This window comes from Sitophilus oryzae, unplaced genomic scaffold (assembly GCF_002938485.1).
Source record: "Sitophilus oryzae breed Bouriz unplaced genomic scaffold, Soryzae_2.0 scaffold_937_pilon_pilon, whole genome shotgun sequence".
NCBI lineage: Eukaryota > Metazoa > Arthropoda > Insecta > Coleoptera > Curculionidae > Sitophilus > Sitophilus oryzae.
The window spans coordinates 1,359,986-1,378,388 of NW_022147569.1; the positions used below are offsets into that span (position 1 = coordinate 1,359,986).

At 32.5% G+C, this 18,403-nt stretch overlaps 2 protein-coding genes across 2 annotated transcripts in view; one reads left to right on the plus strand and one right to left on the minus strand.

Annotated features, from left to right (window-relative positions):
- Positions 1-1,803: 1,803 nt before the first annotated feature.
- LOC115890947 (elongation factor 1-gamma) lies at positions 1,804-17,529 on the minus strand. The gene is made up of 9 exons (XM_030911312.1): positions 17,410-17,529; positions 17,132-17,281; positions 16,838-17,053; positions 16,425-16,612; positions 16,263-16,369; positions 7,974-8,133; positions 5,738-5,907; positions 5,553-5,677; positions 1,804-2,127 (listed from the first exon to the last, which is right to left on the minus strand). Exons 1-9 carry the CDS (start codon positions 17,419-17,421, stop codon positions 1,972-1,974), a joined length of 1,284 nt encoding a protein of 427 aa, XP_030767172.1. The 5' UTR covers positions 17,422-17,529; the 3' UTR covers positions 1,804-1,971.
- Positions 17,530-18,264: 735 nt separating this feature from the next.
- LOC115890920 (LARGE xylosyl- and glucuronyltransferase 2-like) overlaps positions 18,265-18,403 on the plus strand; it is a gene marked incomplete at its 5' end in the record, with an annotated part of 29,925 nt that continues 29,786 nt past the window's right edge. Inside the window, one exon of the mRNA XM_030911285.1 lies at positions 18,265-18,391. Coding sequence (XP_030767145.1) covers positions 18,265-18,391 — 127 coding nt within the window. The remainder of the gene's footprint in view (positions 18,392-18,403) is intronic.

The window sequence follows — 18,403 nt, forward strand, 5'->3', positions numbered from 1 at the left end:
AGGTATTTATTATTTGATAAAATCCTAAAATCTAAGTCTTTAATATTTGTTAATTTAACAAATATTAAAGGATGTAGAGTAAAAAATTCAAGGGTAAAAAAAGAGGCAAAAATATTTTAAATATCACAGAATTAAAACTACATACCGTATGATCGAAAAAAACGACGTCAGCGATGGTTATAAAATGAAGATCGTTATCATTTTATATGTAAATTTATATGGGAAATATCATCGATCGTGATTTCCCAGCCAACTAGACGCCGTTTTTTTCCGATCATACGGTATAAACGTATGCTCAAAATTGTTCAAATACTCAAAATGCTTCCTGTTCACTGCATAAAATGATTCTATTTTCCTTTATTTTAAATACATATGTGGAGTTCCACTTCGAAAAACAGCCACAATCATTTTTGTCATGTTTTGCGACAATAATATAATTGGTCGGGTTTTTTAAACCCTGTCCTTAACATACCCCGATAAATTTTATATTCAGTGGTGAATGAAACTACATCACAGAGAATATCAATTCTCTATAATGGAGGATAAGTTTCCATTTTCGGCAAATTTCTGAATATCGGAATTGAATTATTGAATATCGGGATATTCAATTTAAAATAAGAGTTGAAAAGATTTACAAAAAATTTACAAAAAGAAAAACCAGAAAAGATCCAGTGGTCCTCAAAATTTAAGCAAAAAACCTTTTGGACTATTTAGAAAAACGGTAAAAAGAAAATGTCTTTTATCGACATCTACTAGTCCTGAAAATATTTGCACTTTTTAAGTCAAAACTAAATTTTGAGTTTTTCTCCATTATTTTAAATGAAACACCCTATATAGTTTGTACCAAATTCGAGTTTTTTTTTAATCCTTTTGTTTTATTATAAGCACAGTTCCTTTACTTAAAATATATATTTAATGAGAAAATTGTGTTTTTTTCTTTGAAAATACCATATGATCGAATAAAAACGGCTATGATGGCTATGAAATGAAGATCGCTGTCATTTTATATGTAAAATTATATGAGAAATGTCATCGATCGTCACTTCATAGCCATCGCTGACGCCGTTTTTATTCGATCATACTGTATAAGACAATATTTGACTTTCGCTTTTTTAATAGTAGGCGTTTATCATTAAAAATATGTCAGACCCAGCGGCGGATGCAGAGGGGTGGCCCATGGGGCTCTGGCCCCCCTTAAAAAGTATAAATTGGGTTAAATATTAGGCTTTTGGTTTAAAAAAGGCGCCCCAAAAAGCAAATTCTATATTATTTTTGATATGAGCCCCCCTAAAATAAATTTCTGTATACGCTCCTGGTCAAACCTATCTATAATACCAGACTACAATGTAGGATTTCTTTTACATAATAATACGTTTATTTACTAATCCATTGAAACTGTGATTGAAAGAAACGGGCTCCACAAAGCGCCAAAACCCCAGAGAGAGCGCGCTACTATCAAGTGTCTGCCCTGGCTCAAAAAAATATTGTAGATTCGGACCTGCACTAAGGCCCGTATTTATAGCCGTGTCTCAACTGCATCTCCGAAAAAACCGACAAAAATAACGGGCCTACTAGGCGCGAACGGGCGATGAAACGTAAGCCTGTTATTTTTATCGGACTTTTACATCGCGTGACTGGGGTCGCGTTTTGGGACACAACTATAAATACGGGCCTAAAGTATCTCATAATGACGCAATAGCTTCTTCAGATGATTCAGTACTTATTCCTCTAACTGTATTAAATAACAAGTAAATTTTCTATCTGTTTTATATTATTTGGTGGGAACTTTTAATAAAACTAGAATTCAAAATAATAAATTTATTAAAGAAAAGATGGAGTATAACAAGACGTCACAATATCCTTAAAGCACGTTAAAGAGATAGATAAGTGATAAATAAAGAGTACTTCACACAAAATTCAAAACATACTTTATTAACAAATAATGATATTTAGAATTGTTTTGCACCGTATTTATTTAAAGATTTTTCCTTGATTGAACTTCCTGCCGTCCTTGTCTGTGCCGCTCCACGAAAGGTATTGCTGAACCAGTTTCTTTGTCTCTTCTGATTTAGGGTCCAGTTTTTTCCAGTCATAAACTTCGTAGTCGATTTGCCAGTCTGGACTCAACTGTATAAAAAAATACAAATTATAATACATTACAACAAACATTACAGAGGAACCCAAAACAGCTTTCCGAAAAAGATCAATAGAGATGAGCAAGAAAATTGCGATTCAATCGCAACGATTTTAAAATCGCACTCGCAACCTGCGATTGGCTCTCATAGGAAATAGCGACATTGTTGCGATTGTGATTTTGTAAACTGGGACCATGATTTCTATCTGCGAGTTTGAATTTTTAGAAGTTGCGATTTGCGATATTGTTGCGAATGTAATTTTGTGGTCTATTGAAGCATTTTATAATAAACTGCGATTGGCTTTATACCGGTGAACACCTATTGGGCGTTAGGCTTATCTGATATTATTTATTTATAGAGAAGGTATTATCACAGATTATACAGATTATAAACTTATCGTCAAAAACATTGTTTTTCGTGGTTCCAATTTTCGGTGTCGCGCACTTGTTAGGTTACTAGTTTGCGCACAAGCACGCCCACTTATGGCCTCTAAAATTGTGCACGGCGCCTGACCGGCCCTGTTATTGCGCTGTTTAAACGGGAGTTTATTTTTGCGCACAAGAAAATTTACTCGTTTGCTCATCGTCATAAAAAAACAATTTTCGTACCACTAATTAGGGACAAGATTTTTATCTGTATACTTATAGGGTACCTAATCTATGGTATTATTTTCTAAGGCCACGATCACAATATACAGGGTGTTTCTCAAGAGTGGTTCACCCCTATAATTTTTTCATTTTTTTCTGATAAAAAAAAACGAGATTTGGTATGTTAGTATATGAGATAAATTAGGATTGATTGACATATTCAATTGTTTTTAGTCACTTCCTGTTTCACCGGAAATGACTACAACTTTTGATTTTTAAATGACACCCTCAGTATTTTTTTACTTTATTTGATAGAAAATGACCCTCTGCATAGAATGGCACATCATATGGCAACTTTTGACCAGTGATGGGAAAAACCGATTAATTTCAATAATCGAGTACTCAAGTTTCAAGCGATTGCAATAATCGAGCGATCGCTCGAGCGGAATATCTCTCGTATTTAAAAATACAGTTTTTCGACCGTTGCTTGTTGTAAGTACTCGTTAACGCCAAGCAGTAGTTGCGTGCGCAGGGCACATATTCTTTCGGTGAAGAATGGCAAGTAGCAAGCGATTCGCTTGATTTAGTTTATTTCAAAAAATTGTCGATGTAGGCGTAAAATTTTGTCCCTCAGATACGCAACGGATAACGTCGTATAAATTTGCTACATGCAATGTATGCAGAAAATTCGCTCGGCTTTTTATCGAGTATGTCACATTAAAATCGGATTTCAATTTATTTCATTCTAGGATCGCTTGCGGTCGGCGCTCGTAACTCGTCACTTGCATCGCTCTTCATAATCGAGGGATGTCAGTTTTTTCAATAATCGAGTTCTCGAGCGAATTTTCGCTTGAGTTATTATCCCAGCACTACTTTTGACATTTTCGCTTAAAAAAATCTTATTTTAAATTTCAATCTAGAATGTCATGGCTGTGTTAAAAACACTAATTTTAATCAAGATGTCTTGGAAAAATAGATCCGATTGTATATTGTTTTTCCTGTCTTGTCCTGGCCAGTTAAAAGATGCCCAAATCATATCTTTAATCATATCTCAATTTCTTCAATGGAACAACGACGGCATATTTAGAAAAAACATTTTTTTACGAATAATTTGGTTTGGTAAATATTAAAATCGCAATCGCAGGTTACAGTCGCTGCGATTTAAAAATCGTAATCGCAGTTTCAATTGCGATTGGAGAATCGCAGTTTTGCTCATCTCGGAAGTTCAATATCATGATTTAGTCTATATGTATCAGTGTGTTTCAAACATATTTTGATACAAAAGTTGGACGAGGATTCCTGACAGTGACAGTCGTGTCTGTCATTTTAATTCAGACAAATTGTATTTTCTGGCATTCCTTGCATACCGTGTGTCGAAATCTTCCTGAATCTTTGGACCATATTGTTGGAACTCTATTTTTATATAAATACTATTTTTTAGTTCAACAAAATTCCCATTTCACAAATACCATAATGGTACTAATGGTTTCATACCAATCATTTGACGCTTATTTTACGCTCTGAATTAAACCGACAGACACAACTGTGACTGTCAGGGATTCTTTTGTTGGAAAGTATTGTTTATTTCCTTTGAATAAGAAGACCAAGGAAGGAGCATAATGTTATCCATGTATTTAAGCATGGTGGACGGAAAAAGGACTCTAGGGTGGGGATCCTTGACAGTTCTGTTTGACGATTCATTTAACACATTTGAACTTGATTTGAAATTTTGTGGATTTGTCAGTCTTTACGGAGCTTATTATATGTTATTTATTATTATTCTACTACTGATAGTTGTATAAAGGTAGTAAATCTAGATGGAAATGATGTGGTAGAACTTAAATTAACAGTGACACTATCGCGATTTATCGAAAAAGACTCTAAAATAGTTGGTTGTGTAGCGTGCGGTAGATCTCAGCAAAAATCGAGTGAAATAATGGAACAACTTTTCGCTAGTAAGTGACTATATAATATACATACGTGTAGTAAACCGATCATTTATGAAATTCACTTAAATTAACTAATTATATATTTTTTCTTGCATTTTTGCTTTTATTTACTACTTGTCAAAGATTGCCAGTTTGACTACCTGCTTCAGTAGCGTATCGGATGTTTGTGTTAATAAATAATTATTATAACTTATCTATTTTTATTAGGATTTTATATTTTTATAACAATTTTAATAACTATCAACATTTATTCACAGCGAAAAATAAAAAAAACAAATTATTGAGTCTACCCCACGTCTACTACATCATAGTTTTACATTTTTTTAAATAAAATTAGAACGGCACTGATAAACCGGAATTTAAGTCGGCCATATTTGAGTCCCGTCGCGGTGGACCTAAGAATTTTGATATGCTTCTTCCTTAGTCTTCTTATTCAAAGTTTATTTCCAAACCAACTCTGATGCCATTTTTTTCGATCGTATGGTATTTTGAAGGAAAAACCAACCACTTTAGTGCTGTTTCACATAAAGCGGACCGTCTGTTGGTTGAACAAATACTATGAGTTTATATGAATATTTTCACATGAGCGCGAATGATCCATTCCAATGATTTAGTCCGAGCACCATCCGTCGAGCCCTGGCTTCGACAGACCATCAGCGCGCGGACATGCTATATGATTTAAAAACGTTATTTCACATGCGCAGATTGACAGCGCAGGTAAAAGTACTCCGTGGGACCTTAAAAATACACGATCAGCACGAATGGTCCGCTCCATATGAAACAGCGCTTTTTTATTTAGGAGCAACATTTAGGAAGCAAACATTTTCTTATATTAATCCTTAACACACATTTAATAGACCGTTATAAAATTTTCTACTTACAGTAAAAGCTAACTCCTGGCCTCTCCATATCCAAATACCAGAAATGGTGCTATTGTTATCTTCACCAAACAGACACACTGATGCAAACGCTTGTTTTCGCATTTTATCTAAGCGTTGGAACATTCCTACAGAAAAAAAAATAAAATAAAATTATCTTATCTATCATGATTTGTCAAGCCACCTACCTGTAATCAGGTTACAACTCATGAACACCTTGGAAAGTTCTTCTGAATATTTGTATTCTCCATACCATATGGAATTGTTTTCTGGGTCGAATTTCTCCCAGAAATATGGAATGGACTTGGATTCGTCTTCATTGGAATAGCAACGTTTAAAGTCGTCAAAGTTGAAAGTTCTAGAAAAGGATTGCATTTAAATTAATAATGGTAATTTTTAAAAATTAAGAGTGTTCATTGCAAAACCAACACAAGGCTACTAGGATGCTAAGTTCTTCAAATATATGAAAATCACTCAATAGATAATATGAGAAATGAATCTGAAACAACGGACATTGGTAACATGGTTGATTTCATCCGAAAGTTTTCCAGCACACTAGCAGGGCTGTCAAAGCTTTGTGCTTTTGTAAATCACTAAACAGGGGAGGGGGGCAATAACCCCGCCATTGAATATTTCAATACCAGTCAATATTTTCCACTATTTTCACATACGACTCGAAACAGATTGACATTTGTTAATAATAAAAATTTGATGTAAAGCGAGTAAAAAAAATTTTAAATCAAAATATCTCAACTAGTAAACGAGAAATCCCATAAAACACACGAGAATACGACACCCTGTATACATATCTGATATGCAGTAGTAAACGCATCCTACCGGCAGCCAGACCATCCTAAACCTATCTAATAATTACCACAATAATCCTTCAAAACAAATAGAAGTATCAAATTCTACTTATATACAGTACAGCTCATAAACCCACAAACGCCATCCGTTCTGGTGATAAAAAAAAACAAATATTTAATACTTTACTATCAGAATTTAAATGAAAATAAAATACAAAAGTTATACCCTGAGTCAGTCCCGAACTCGGACTTCTCGCATCATAGGTGAAACTTCATAGGCGCGCCGCGCTATGCAGATTTGCTCGATTTATATTCAAAGCTAGAATTTAACGGACCAAATAAAAAAATTTTGGATCTTCTTCCGATGCGCAGTAGTGAAAGCAAAGTCTATCGGCAGCAAGCTGTTCCAGAAAGCAAAGCAAAAGATTTATTAAAGAGCCAGCTTTCTTAAAATTCTCTCTCGAAAACGTTGATGCTCTTAACTGATACAATAAGTGCGTCCACACTGCTCGTGATCCTGATCGCGATCTTGCTTCTGATTGTGCTTGCGTTGCTTGAGCTTCCTATTTGTCGTGTCTTTCGTATCTCTTTCGTCTCAAGATCTTTCAGCTCGCAAGCAACGGCGTCCACATTGTAATGTAGTCCTTGCATTTGTGCTGTTCGGACATGGATGATACTGAAGTATTTTTAATAGCGGCTGCTAGTGCGATCATTATTGCAAAACGAAGGAGACAAAGAGAAAAAAAGGCGCTGTTGGATGTCTAATAATTTCAAAAGTAGATCCCAACACAGTGAAAGTAAACATCTACGTGATTTACAAACAGAGAGAATGTTTTTTTTTAATATTTTTTATCGCATGTCCGCTACTGATTAGTTGGCCCCCTTATAGAAAGGAAAAATACAACTTTTAGGAAGTGTACTCCGGTTAAAGAAAGAGTTAAATAAAGATTGGCCATAACATTAAGATTCTTTGCAACTAGAAACTCACATACCAGTTTGAAATATTTATTCAAAGTTTCCAAGCAAAGCATTTCAAAAATAACATCATGCGCATGCCAAAATATAAATAAAGTTCTCAAAGATCAGATTAAGATAAGTAGGCAATATAAATATAGATGAGTTATATTTTATTAAAGGTATATTTAATTTTATTAATCCAAGATCAAAACACAAATATTTGTAATTCTGAACAAAAAAAAATAAGAAAAATCATAGTATCGTCACACTGCATTAAATACGAATCCTATGAATGAAACCAAATTAAACACTTAACAAACAAAGCAAACAGCTCGAGCGAACCGCCCGCGTCCGCGCCGGCCGTAAAGTATGCTCGCATGGCTCCGAAGCGTCTCTTTGATGTACCGCGACGATATTTTATGAGATCGCAAGCACGCGGAGCACCGCGAACATCTCGCTCCGACTGTTTGCCATGTTTTTCGTGTTTCGCGTGTTTGTTTGGCCTGCCCGCGAGCAATGTGGATGCAACTTTAGACTATTAGTGGGCGTCATTTAAAATATGCTCAGATGGTGATATGTGAATGTAAATATACATGCTTAAGTTGAAAACTTTTCAGACTATCTTTGTAAAAACACTGAATTAATCACTCAAACGACTCACCCTTTTGGAAGAGACTCAAATGGATCCTTACTCTTAGGTTCGAGGGCGAGAGCAGCATCAGCCGCATCCAACTCTTCTTCCGGTTCTTTCTCTTTTTTGGGTTGCTCTTTTTTCGGTTTTTCTTTCTTCTCTTGTTTCTTTTCGTCCTTCTTCTTCTTACCTAGCAGAGAAAAAAAATAATTCTATAGAAGGGTGTTTGAGATATTCAAAAAAATCACTTATCTATATCAAACATTAAAACATATAATTAAATACCATAACAATATGTATTATTTCTATTCTTCTTCTATCAAGAATTCTGATTTTGAAGTATTAAGTTACTAATATGCACGCCAATACAAAAAACTGCAAAAAGAAACACAATAGATGTTCTTGAAATGAAGTGATTGTCATTAAGATGTCCATATAGGTCAACATATTATTTTAACTATTAAAAACATGCGTCTATTAAAATAATTCCTAATGCAGTAATGTTTTGACTGCCTTGCAATAAATTGGAAAAAAAATTATAATTTTCACAATACTAGCCTGTTCCAATGACATATAGAAAACAAAAATTTAACACAATCGAAATTATTTTACAATCTTTGTAAATTATTACTCTCTCACTCTAATACAGATGAAAAATAAAACAATATACTGATACAATATATTGCAGCTTTCTTTCCATGGACCACTGTAACAAGTAGTGTCATTTTAAAAATTCACATTTTTGAGAGTTTTTTTAGAATCAAAATATTGTTTTTAATCATTTTTTTTTAAACAACGTGTATCTTTTAAAAAAACTTTATCTTTAGAAAAATTATCTTTGACAATTTTTAATATTTTATAGTTTAACCCCTCTTTCCAGGTATACAGGGTTGTTCACAACATACGACACGGAGTATTGTAGCTAAACGATTAGATTTTTACAAATTGTAAGTTTTGGGTTCGTTGGACTATTAGAGCTACAATTTAAAAATATTTTTACAAGATACAGAGTGTCCCAAACAAATAAAAAATATCAAAGTTGTATTTTTTTAAATAGAACACCCTGTATATTATTACATTTTTAGTTTCTACAATTAAAATGAAGGTAAATTTGATTATAAGGTTTACCGCACTTTAATCTTACCATTATTGAACTATTTTCAATTTTGTGAAATTGTAGTCAAAATTTTAAGGTTTCATTTCTCCAAGGGTATCAAAGTTTTTAATATTAAATATTTACTGAAGTTTATTTCGTGGGCGTACAGCGAAAATCCACTAAGTCACATTTTTGGTTGAATTGGATTAAACACACCACTATGTCCAGTTTTTCACGGTCTTTAACATGAAAACCTCTTTTATTACCCCTTTTTAAAAAAACCCTTTTTAAAAAAAACCCTTTTTAAAAAAAGCATGCCGAAATTGGACTTAATGGGGTTTTTCATGTTAAAGACCGTGAAAAACTGGACATAGTGGTGTTTAATCCAATTCAACCAAAAATGTGACTTAGTGGATTTTCGCTGTACGTCCACGATTTATTGATCAGTTATTGTGTTGCAATAATAAAAATTATACTACCTTATACAGAGTGCCTAAAATTTTTTTTAAATAATTACTAGCTTAACGGCCTTAAGCTTAAACGGCAATAACTTGTTTAATTTAAATGGAACATCCTGTATATTTTATGAGAATCAGATGTACAATTTAATTGTCTATCAAATTGTATTATACCATTTTTTACCTATCTCTTCAAGTTTCCGTAAAAAATGCATTTTCTTGTAATTTAAAACTCATTAATCAATATACTCATGGAATGCTGACATTTTAGATTATTTTTAAAGATGTACCAAATTTTTAAAGAGTACAGATACAAATATTGTCGATATAGTTTGTTTATTTCATTAAGAAATAAAAAAATCGTTTAAATATTTGTTAATGGTGGTATATTTAATTAATAGTATACTCTTTTATAAAGATTTAAATAGTTTTCTTTTTGCTTACAAATGGGCTAGTAATATTATCATTTTGTTAAAAACGATAATATTACTAGCCTGTACATTTTGTACATTTGTTGCTTTAAAAATAATCTAAGATGTTAATATTGGGTATATTGATAAATGAGGTCTAAATTATAAGAAAATACATTTTCTACGAAAACTTGAAGGAATAGGTAAAGTGGTATAATATAATTTGATTGACAATTAAATTGTGCATCTGATTCTCCTAAAATATACTGGGCGTTCCATTTAAATTAAATAAGTTATTGCCGTTTAAAGCTAGAAATAATTTAAAATAAATTTTTAGACACTCTGTATGAGGTAGTTATATATAAATTATTTTTGTTATTGCAACACAATAACTGATCAATAAATAGACTTCAGTAAATATTTAGTATTAAAAACTTTGATACCCTTGGAGAAATGAAGCCTTAAAATTTTTACTGCAATTTCACAAAATTGAAAATATTTCAAAAACGGTAAGGTTTAAGTGTAATAAACCTTAATCAAATTTACCTATATTTTAATCGTAGAAACTAAAAATGTAATAATATACAGGGTGTTCCGTTTAAAAAAAAATACAATTTTGATATTTTTTATTTATTTGGGACACTCTGTATCTTGTAAAAATATTTTTAAATTGTAGCTCTAATAGTCCTTCAACGAACCCAAAACTTAGAATTTGTAAAAATCTAATCATTTAGCTACAATACTCCGTGTCGTATGTGGTGAACAACCCTGTATATATTTATGCTAAATTAATTCTGGATAAATTTGGATAAACTCCTCAGTAACTCTATAATTTTTCGCATTTGTAATTTTTGATCCACACTGTACCTTAATGTATGGTTAAACAAATGATAAGACGGCATCATAACATTTTAGCAATGTATCATTGTATCAAAAGAACATTTAACGCAAATTACTATTAAGGCTACACAATTAAATTAGAAAACAACTACTTTTTGCAAAACCATGCACTATACAAAATTAAAAAAACATAAGCGCTGAAAAATGAACTACATATTTTATTTTAATACCCATAAACGGATTACGTTTAAAAACGCCATGTCTGTATGTATTTGTATTTACTAAAACACATATAAAAATTGAAAATTATAATTATTAATGGAATTATATTACACAACTGTATTATAAAATTTAGCGATATTTTAAGAATATTCAGGTAAAATTTGCAAATACAAAATCTGTTATCTGTCTGTATTTTAGGCATAAGGCAAATATAGATAAATGTAACTGAATTGATACTAATAAGACATAAAAAATGCACGGTATCCAGTTGATATCTGTGGTACAAATTAATATTAAAGATGAGCGGGGGAAAATTTTTAATTGAATTTAAAAAGTGGGTGCACTAATACGATTGAGAATAATTTATAAATATATTAGTGGCTCAACTCTAGCTAAGAGTGGCGGCTGATTCTAAAGGGCAAATGCCCACCCATAAATTCCAGATAAAAAATTGGCGCCGGGAGGCATGTATAAGCCGCCGATACTAAAATATGTTGATAAAAAGTTGGTAGGCAGTTCTTTTAGTTTCAAAGTAAAGGAATTTTTCAATTTTTCTATCTCAAAAAATGCGACTTTGACTGATTTTGATGGTTTTACAAATTTTGTTGCAAATATTATTCCTAATCTTAAATTGAAAACCACGTTTAGCTAGCTACTGTAATTTTGGAGTTACGATTTTTTAAAATATTTAACCCCCTCCCATTCCCCTTACCAACCCCCCCCCAACCCCACCAAAACCTAATGGCCAGATTATCACAGTATTTTTGTACCAAATTTGGTTAAAATAGGTTTAGCGGTTTTTGACTTATCGTGTTACAGACGGACAGACAGACACCATGAAAATATTTTGTCATTTAGGTCATTTATGAACCCAAATAAGTCATTTTGAGTGAAATTAAAAATACTTTTTTTTGCCGATCTTAGAGCCAAACTACACGGGCGGAATTTCCGCGGCGTATTTCACGTGGCGGGATTTCCGTTGAAATTGGCAGCATCACACCGAAAGCATTTTTTCCGTCGCGTACATTCACGTTAAACAATACAACTTATTTTTGTAGTTACAAAATGGATCCCAATGTGTTAGGTTGTGCTGTTGTTGTATGTGCAAGTTTATTTTTGAAGAAAAGGAAGAAGAAACGACGTTGGTGGGTCCATCCAATATTAAGAGACAGGTTATCAACAGGATATTTCCAGCAAAATTTTTATCAGCACAGAACGTATCCAGAAAAATTCTACTCATATTATCGGATGTCTGTGAGAAGCTTTGATGAACTTTATGGCCTTCTGCGCGAAGACTTACAGAAAAATAATACCAACATGCGGGTTGCGATTGGTCCAATTGAAAGACTTGTAATTCCATTAAGGTAAGTATTTTTTATTTATTTATTTTCATAGTTTGGTGACAGGATACAAATCAAATGGTGTAGAGTCTGTCATTTGCGATTGTGACATATACATATAAGATGTAGGAGTATTATTTGACATTGAATTTTGTACTGACATTTGCGATTCAAATAATGCATCCGATGCTGGTGTAGATGAAGACTGAAGCGCAGCAGGCTGAAGCACTACATAGGATTTAGAAACATTTGGCATCGAACCTTGTAATGAACTTTGTGATTGAAATGATGCGTCCGATGTTGGTGTTAGTGGTCGACTTGTAGATGAAGACTGAAGCCCAGCAGATTGAGGCACCATAGAAAATTTAGATGTATTTGGCATCAAACGTTGTACTGAACGCGGAGACCGGTATAATCGAACAGCGTCCATTAAAGACACCCTGCAGTCGAACATATCATCTACTGACATCGCATCTAATAGTGGCACCAGTGACATTAAAAATGCCTTGTTGCCAAATGTGTCTTTTTGGATGTTCTCACTTTGAAGTGCTAAATTGTCGGACAATAGCTTGGTCATTTCACGAATCTCAGTTACATCCGAAGAAACATTTCTTGGTCTTTTTCTTTTAGTTTCCCTAGTTGTGGCTGCAGGTGTTGTCTGAACAGGAGATACATGCAATGGCGTTGTTTCATCTGGAATAGCCAGCTCACTATCATCACTTTGCACTGTTGCTTCTGTTTCACTTCTACTTGTATCATCAAGGAAGTTAGAAGCAGTTACTTTTGTATCTAATGCTGGCAATAGGAAAAGGAGGTTATCGAAATAAACATATTTCTTCTTTTTCTTTGCTGCAGATTGTCCACTTTGTGTTATTTTTGTCGCTCTCACCTCTTTTCGGAATTGATCCCTTAACGATTTCCATCGTGTTTGAAGCGTTTTTCCTTTAACAATAGAGAAGCCGTTTTATTTATTGTTAAAATATATATTTATTTATATTTGTTAGCCAATAGTACTTATTTTAAACACATTCTTTTATTGTTTCAATAAAACAATGAACTGTTTTAATTATTTTTCAATTGTTTCAGGTATTTTGCAACGGGAGCAGATTTTGCAGCTTTGGAATATGTATTTCAGGTTTCGAAAAGTACAATCAGACTAATTGTTCGGCAAACTTGTGTGGCAGTATGGAATAAAATGCAGCCGTTGGAAATGCCACAGCCCGATGCGGAATTGTGGACGAAAATAGCAGAAGAATTTTACAGAAAAAGTAATTTTCCCAATTGTTTGGGAGCCATCGACGGCAAGCATATCAGACTTGTTTGCCCTCCGAATACAGGGACGCAGTATTTTAACTACAAAAAATATTTCTCGATTGTTTTATTGGCAGTAAGCGATGCAGATTATTGCTTTACCGCAATTGACGTGGGAGCTTACGGCAGAGAAGCAGATAGTAATATTTTCAAATCTTCAGTTTTCGGTCGAAGGTTGGCACAAAAGAATCTTGATCTACCAGGAAACAGACCGCTTCCAAACACCCCAAATATTTCACTCCCTCATGTTTTTGTAGCTGATGAAGCATTTGGTTTAGGTGAGAAAACGTGATGAGACCTTATGCACGGAATAATCTGTCAATTGAAAAGAGAGTATTTAATTATCGATTAACTCGAGCTCGCAGATATGTTGAATGTACTTTTGGTATACTCGCCAACAAGTGGAGAGTATTTCACACAAATATACTGGTTTCGGAAGATTTTGCCACTGACATAACAAAAGCTGCTTGTTTGTTACACAATTTTGTACGAAGAAGAGATGGAGTTGATTCAAACGACGAATCGAGTTGCCTGATGGAAAACATTCCAGCTATTGGCACAGGAAGGCCGTCTGCAGGTATTGCGATTAGGGAAAAATTTAAAGATTATTTTGTAAGCCGAGAAGGAGAACTTTTTTTGTATCAGTATGACAAAGTGTAATTGCTGTATGAATTATGTTGGAAAAGTATTCTGTACCTACCTAATTTATTTCTCTCCTGGATCGGTAACTCGTTCCAGTTTTTGTACATAACCATGGCCACTTCTTCCCACATTTTCGCTTTAACATCCCTATTGCTATATTCTTTACCTTTTATATCGTATATTGCAGGCCGCTTTTCAATTTCACAAATAAAAATTTCTGTGTCGAACATTTTTTTTTGACTGTACCTTCAACGGATCCTTCGCACCGTCGGTCGCCTCGTCTAGTTTACTCCGTACTGAACAACCTGTAGTGTTGTGGCGGCGACGATATCAACGCAGTAGAGGGTTTGGTTTGGTTCTATACGCTCACCGTCGACAGAAATAAACGTAACGCGACGTATTTTCCGTTCGTCTACTTGCGCTCGTTTGATGGCACGGTTTCGATTGGGACGTGCAAACCGCCGCGTCGCGCCGCGTGAAATACGTCGCGGAAAATCCGCCCGTGTAGTTTGGCTCTAATAGCCTACCATACCTGTTATGGTCGGCTAATAAGGAAATTAAGTTGGTTCAAACCATATTAATAATTTAGGTTTTCTATAACAAGTAATGCTCCCAGGACTAGTAAAAAATTTAAGCATCCGCTAAGTTGTTGAGTAAGTTTTTTCCCTGTAGATTAAGAATATTTTAATATATACAGTATGTCCCCGGATTGTCTTTACAAGAGGAAAAACTTTTTTAATATTGACTTTTTGAGAAAAATGCATTCTTCATAACATTTTTGCTTGATCTAAAATGGTTAATCCCGTTTATACTTTTTGAAATTTTCATACCATTTTAGAGAAAATTAAGAAAAACATGAAAATATGGTTGAATTTTTTTAAATTCCTAAAAATTAAAATGCGTCTATGGTAATATCAATTCGATTTCATTCTTTGATAGATGGTTATTATTAATTTTGATTAGTGTCATATTCTTTACTGTTGAAGTATATTATTTTACGATAACTATCATCCTTTCTGTAACATTTTACTAAATAAATTTTAAAACAAAAAATATTACTTTAATTAAAGTTCTATGAATAACAATCTATCAAAGAATGAAAACAAAGTTATATTGCCCTAGAAATGCGTTTTGATTTTCAGGACTTCAGAGAAAAAATCAACCATATTTTCATGTTTTTCTTAATTTTCACTAAAACGATATGGAAATTTGAAAAAGTATAAACGGGACTAACCATTTTAGAACAAGCAATTTTTTTTTATAAAGAATGCATTTTTCTCAAAATGTCAATAATAAAGTGTTTCCTCTTGGAAAGACAATCCGGGGACATAGTGTATATCTTAGTATAATATATTTTGATCAACCTATAATTTAGTTTGATTAGCGCTCAATAATTCTCTCATGTAGTACATTAACAATAAAATACAGATTCTACTAAATATGAAAAAAAAACAGCATTCCAATAAAGTATTTTACTAAAATATTGGTAAATTAAAAGAAAAGTAAATAGGCAAGAGAAACTATAAAGAAAATAATCTCACCTTTCTTTTTATTTGGTTTTTCATTTACACTTTCATTTTTTTCTTTTTCTGAACTATCATTGCTTTTTTCTCTTTGTTTTTCTTCATTCTCTTTATGTTTATGTTCCTTATTTTTTGTGTTATTTTTACACAGAGCAGCTTGTAATTAATAAATAAAGGGGCAAATAATTAGATAATTCACAATTAGTAAATGCTCATTAACATAATAGTATTATAATTTTTTTTTAATATTTGTATCTATAAGTAGCGAAATATTTATATTTCATTAACTCAGCAATTTTCTCATATGTTGCACTCTTTTTGGAACATATTGTACATTAGTCTTAATTTATATCCAAATCATCCTCATAAAATGTTGTTAGTAGTTAAAATAGTTAGTAAAACAAAATCAATATACCCATACAACTAATAATTACATATTAATGAAATTCTGAAGTGAACACTATATAAATATCTTACCTTCACCAGCACCTGCTTGGGCACCTACTTGAGCAGCTTTACCACAGAGAGCAACATCTCCAAGCACTGCTTTAAATTGTGGCTGATTAACTAATGTCAGGAACCACCTAATTTAATTTAAGTTAGAAGTACAACCACTGTTAATAGTGTACAATAACTAACCTGTTAACATTTGTGAAAGGGGTTCTATATTCAGGATCCAATACATATTTATAAGGGTTAAGAAGATTGCAGGCAACTACGATATCAGCTAAAGTAATACGTTCGCCTACTAAGTATGTTCTAGTGAGTAAATGGCTATTAAGGATAGTTAAAGCTGTTTTCATATCATTCTTTGCTCTTTGGAAAGCCTAAAACAGAACACACATGAATACAATTCCTGACTTAATGTATGTATATGTCTAACCTTATTAAATTCTAAAATTAAAACACACTTTAGAATATACTTAAGGTCAAGTTTAATATACCTCTAAATGTTACAATCATTGTGTAATAAAAATCACAAAAATTGCCTTTGAAAGAGGCTATTATTTATAATCCTTAACTAATAAACTTACTTACAAATTAAAACCTACCTCTTGAGAACTGGGACTATTCTTAATAATTCCAAGAATAGGGAATACCCAGGCACAACCAGCTGGCAATACTTCACCCTCAGCAAAACCAATCCACTGTAAAATTTGAGCTTTGTCAAATTCATTTTGGCCCTTTAATTGATTGTTTGATACATAATAGGCTATAGCATTACTGTCTTGCAAAAGTTTACCATCGTTTCCTTCAAAGGCTGGAACCTACAAACATATTTGGCATAATTAAATAACCTCAAAAGCACTTGAAAAACCAGATAATTTGTCATTTTTATGACTTACCTTTCCACCAGGAAACTTTTTCTGAAATTCTGGAGACTTGTTGGTTTCTCCAAACACAAAATTGGAAGCAACTTTTACATCAGCCTTCGAATATTGGGCAGCGATTAATGCCTTTGCCGCACGAAAATTTTCAGGATAAGTGTATAAAGTCTAGAAAAAATATTAAATGGAATGGTTAGTAAAGAACGATGAAAACAAAATTTGATTAATTTGATATATAATGTCTAGAGATGATACATAATTATTTAAATAATTCAAGAATTTAATTTTCAACTTACTCCAGCAGCCATTTTAAGCAGTTGGAGAACTAAAAAAGAAAGAGAAACCGATAGGCAACCAACAAAACAAATAATTGTATGCCAAAAGGTATGCCACTTAATATACACCTGATATAATGGATAAAGTGCTGGATATATTAATTATTTGTTATTAGTCATTAGGATATACTTACAAAATTAAAATCGGAGAATGGATTTTAAATTCACATAATTACGTTCTGTGACAATAATTAAAATGAAAAAAATAATCTATTTAATTATAATATTTAAATACTATTAGCCGTATAGCCTTGGCAGCTCAGGCCGTAAAAGTAAAGTAAAACTTGATACTACTACCGTGCTACTACCTGCTTCTACTCATTTTTCAATAAATATTTTAATTCATTAATTGATGTCCGAAAATCACAAATTTGTTGTTTGACAAAATGTACTGTTTTCTATTTGGTTTTTACCATGTTTTTACTCTTTGAACACTCTTTTTACTAGAAACTTCCTCATATCTCTGATTTTTACCTTTTTTACTGATTAATGTTATGTTAATAAAGCAAAAAGAAGAAATTTAAAAACTTTTGACAACTGTCAAAAACTTTAACCTCAGAAAGTTAAAAAGGGTGTTTGTTGGATTATTTATGTGTAGTTTACATTTTGTAGTGTGTTTAAATAATTTTAATACTTTTGTTATCTGATAGAAGCAGATTAGTCTCAATTTAAGTTTAAATTAGTCTATTCTCTGCCAATTTAACTAATCATTTTCAATGATAGACTTTATTATAAAGAGGAAATTTTTTTATAAATCTATGTAGTTCTGTTTACATTCGTATTACAGGATTATTTATTACACCTTTGGAGATTTAAATACACAATCTGTATAAACGACGGAATGGCTGCATATTTAAAATTTTTAGATCATGGATAATAATTTTATTTATATTTCTTATAGGAGTTTTTATATACTTGTATAACAATGTACATAACATTCCAAGTAGGTATCTTA

Coding starts and splice junctions, on each gene's coding strand:
- LOC115890947 (XM_030911312.1), bottom strand. Junction 16,370..16,424: donor CCTTTCACAAATGTTAACAG/GTTAGTTATTGT, acceptor AAATTAAATTAG/GTGGTTCCTGACATTAGTTA. Junction 2,128..5,552: donor GCCAGGAGTTAGCTTTTACT/GTAAGTAGAAAA, acceptor TTTTTTATACAG/TTGAGTCCAGACTGGCAAAT.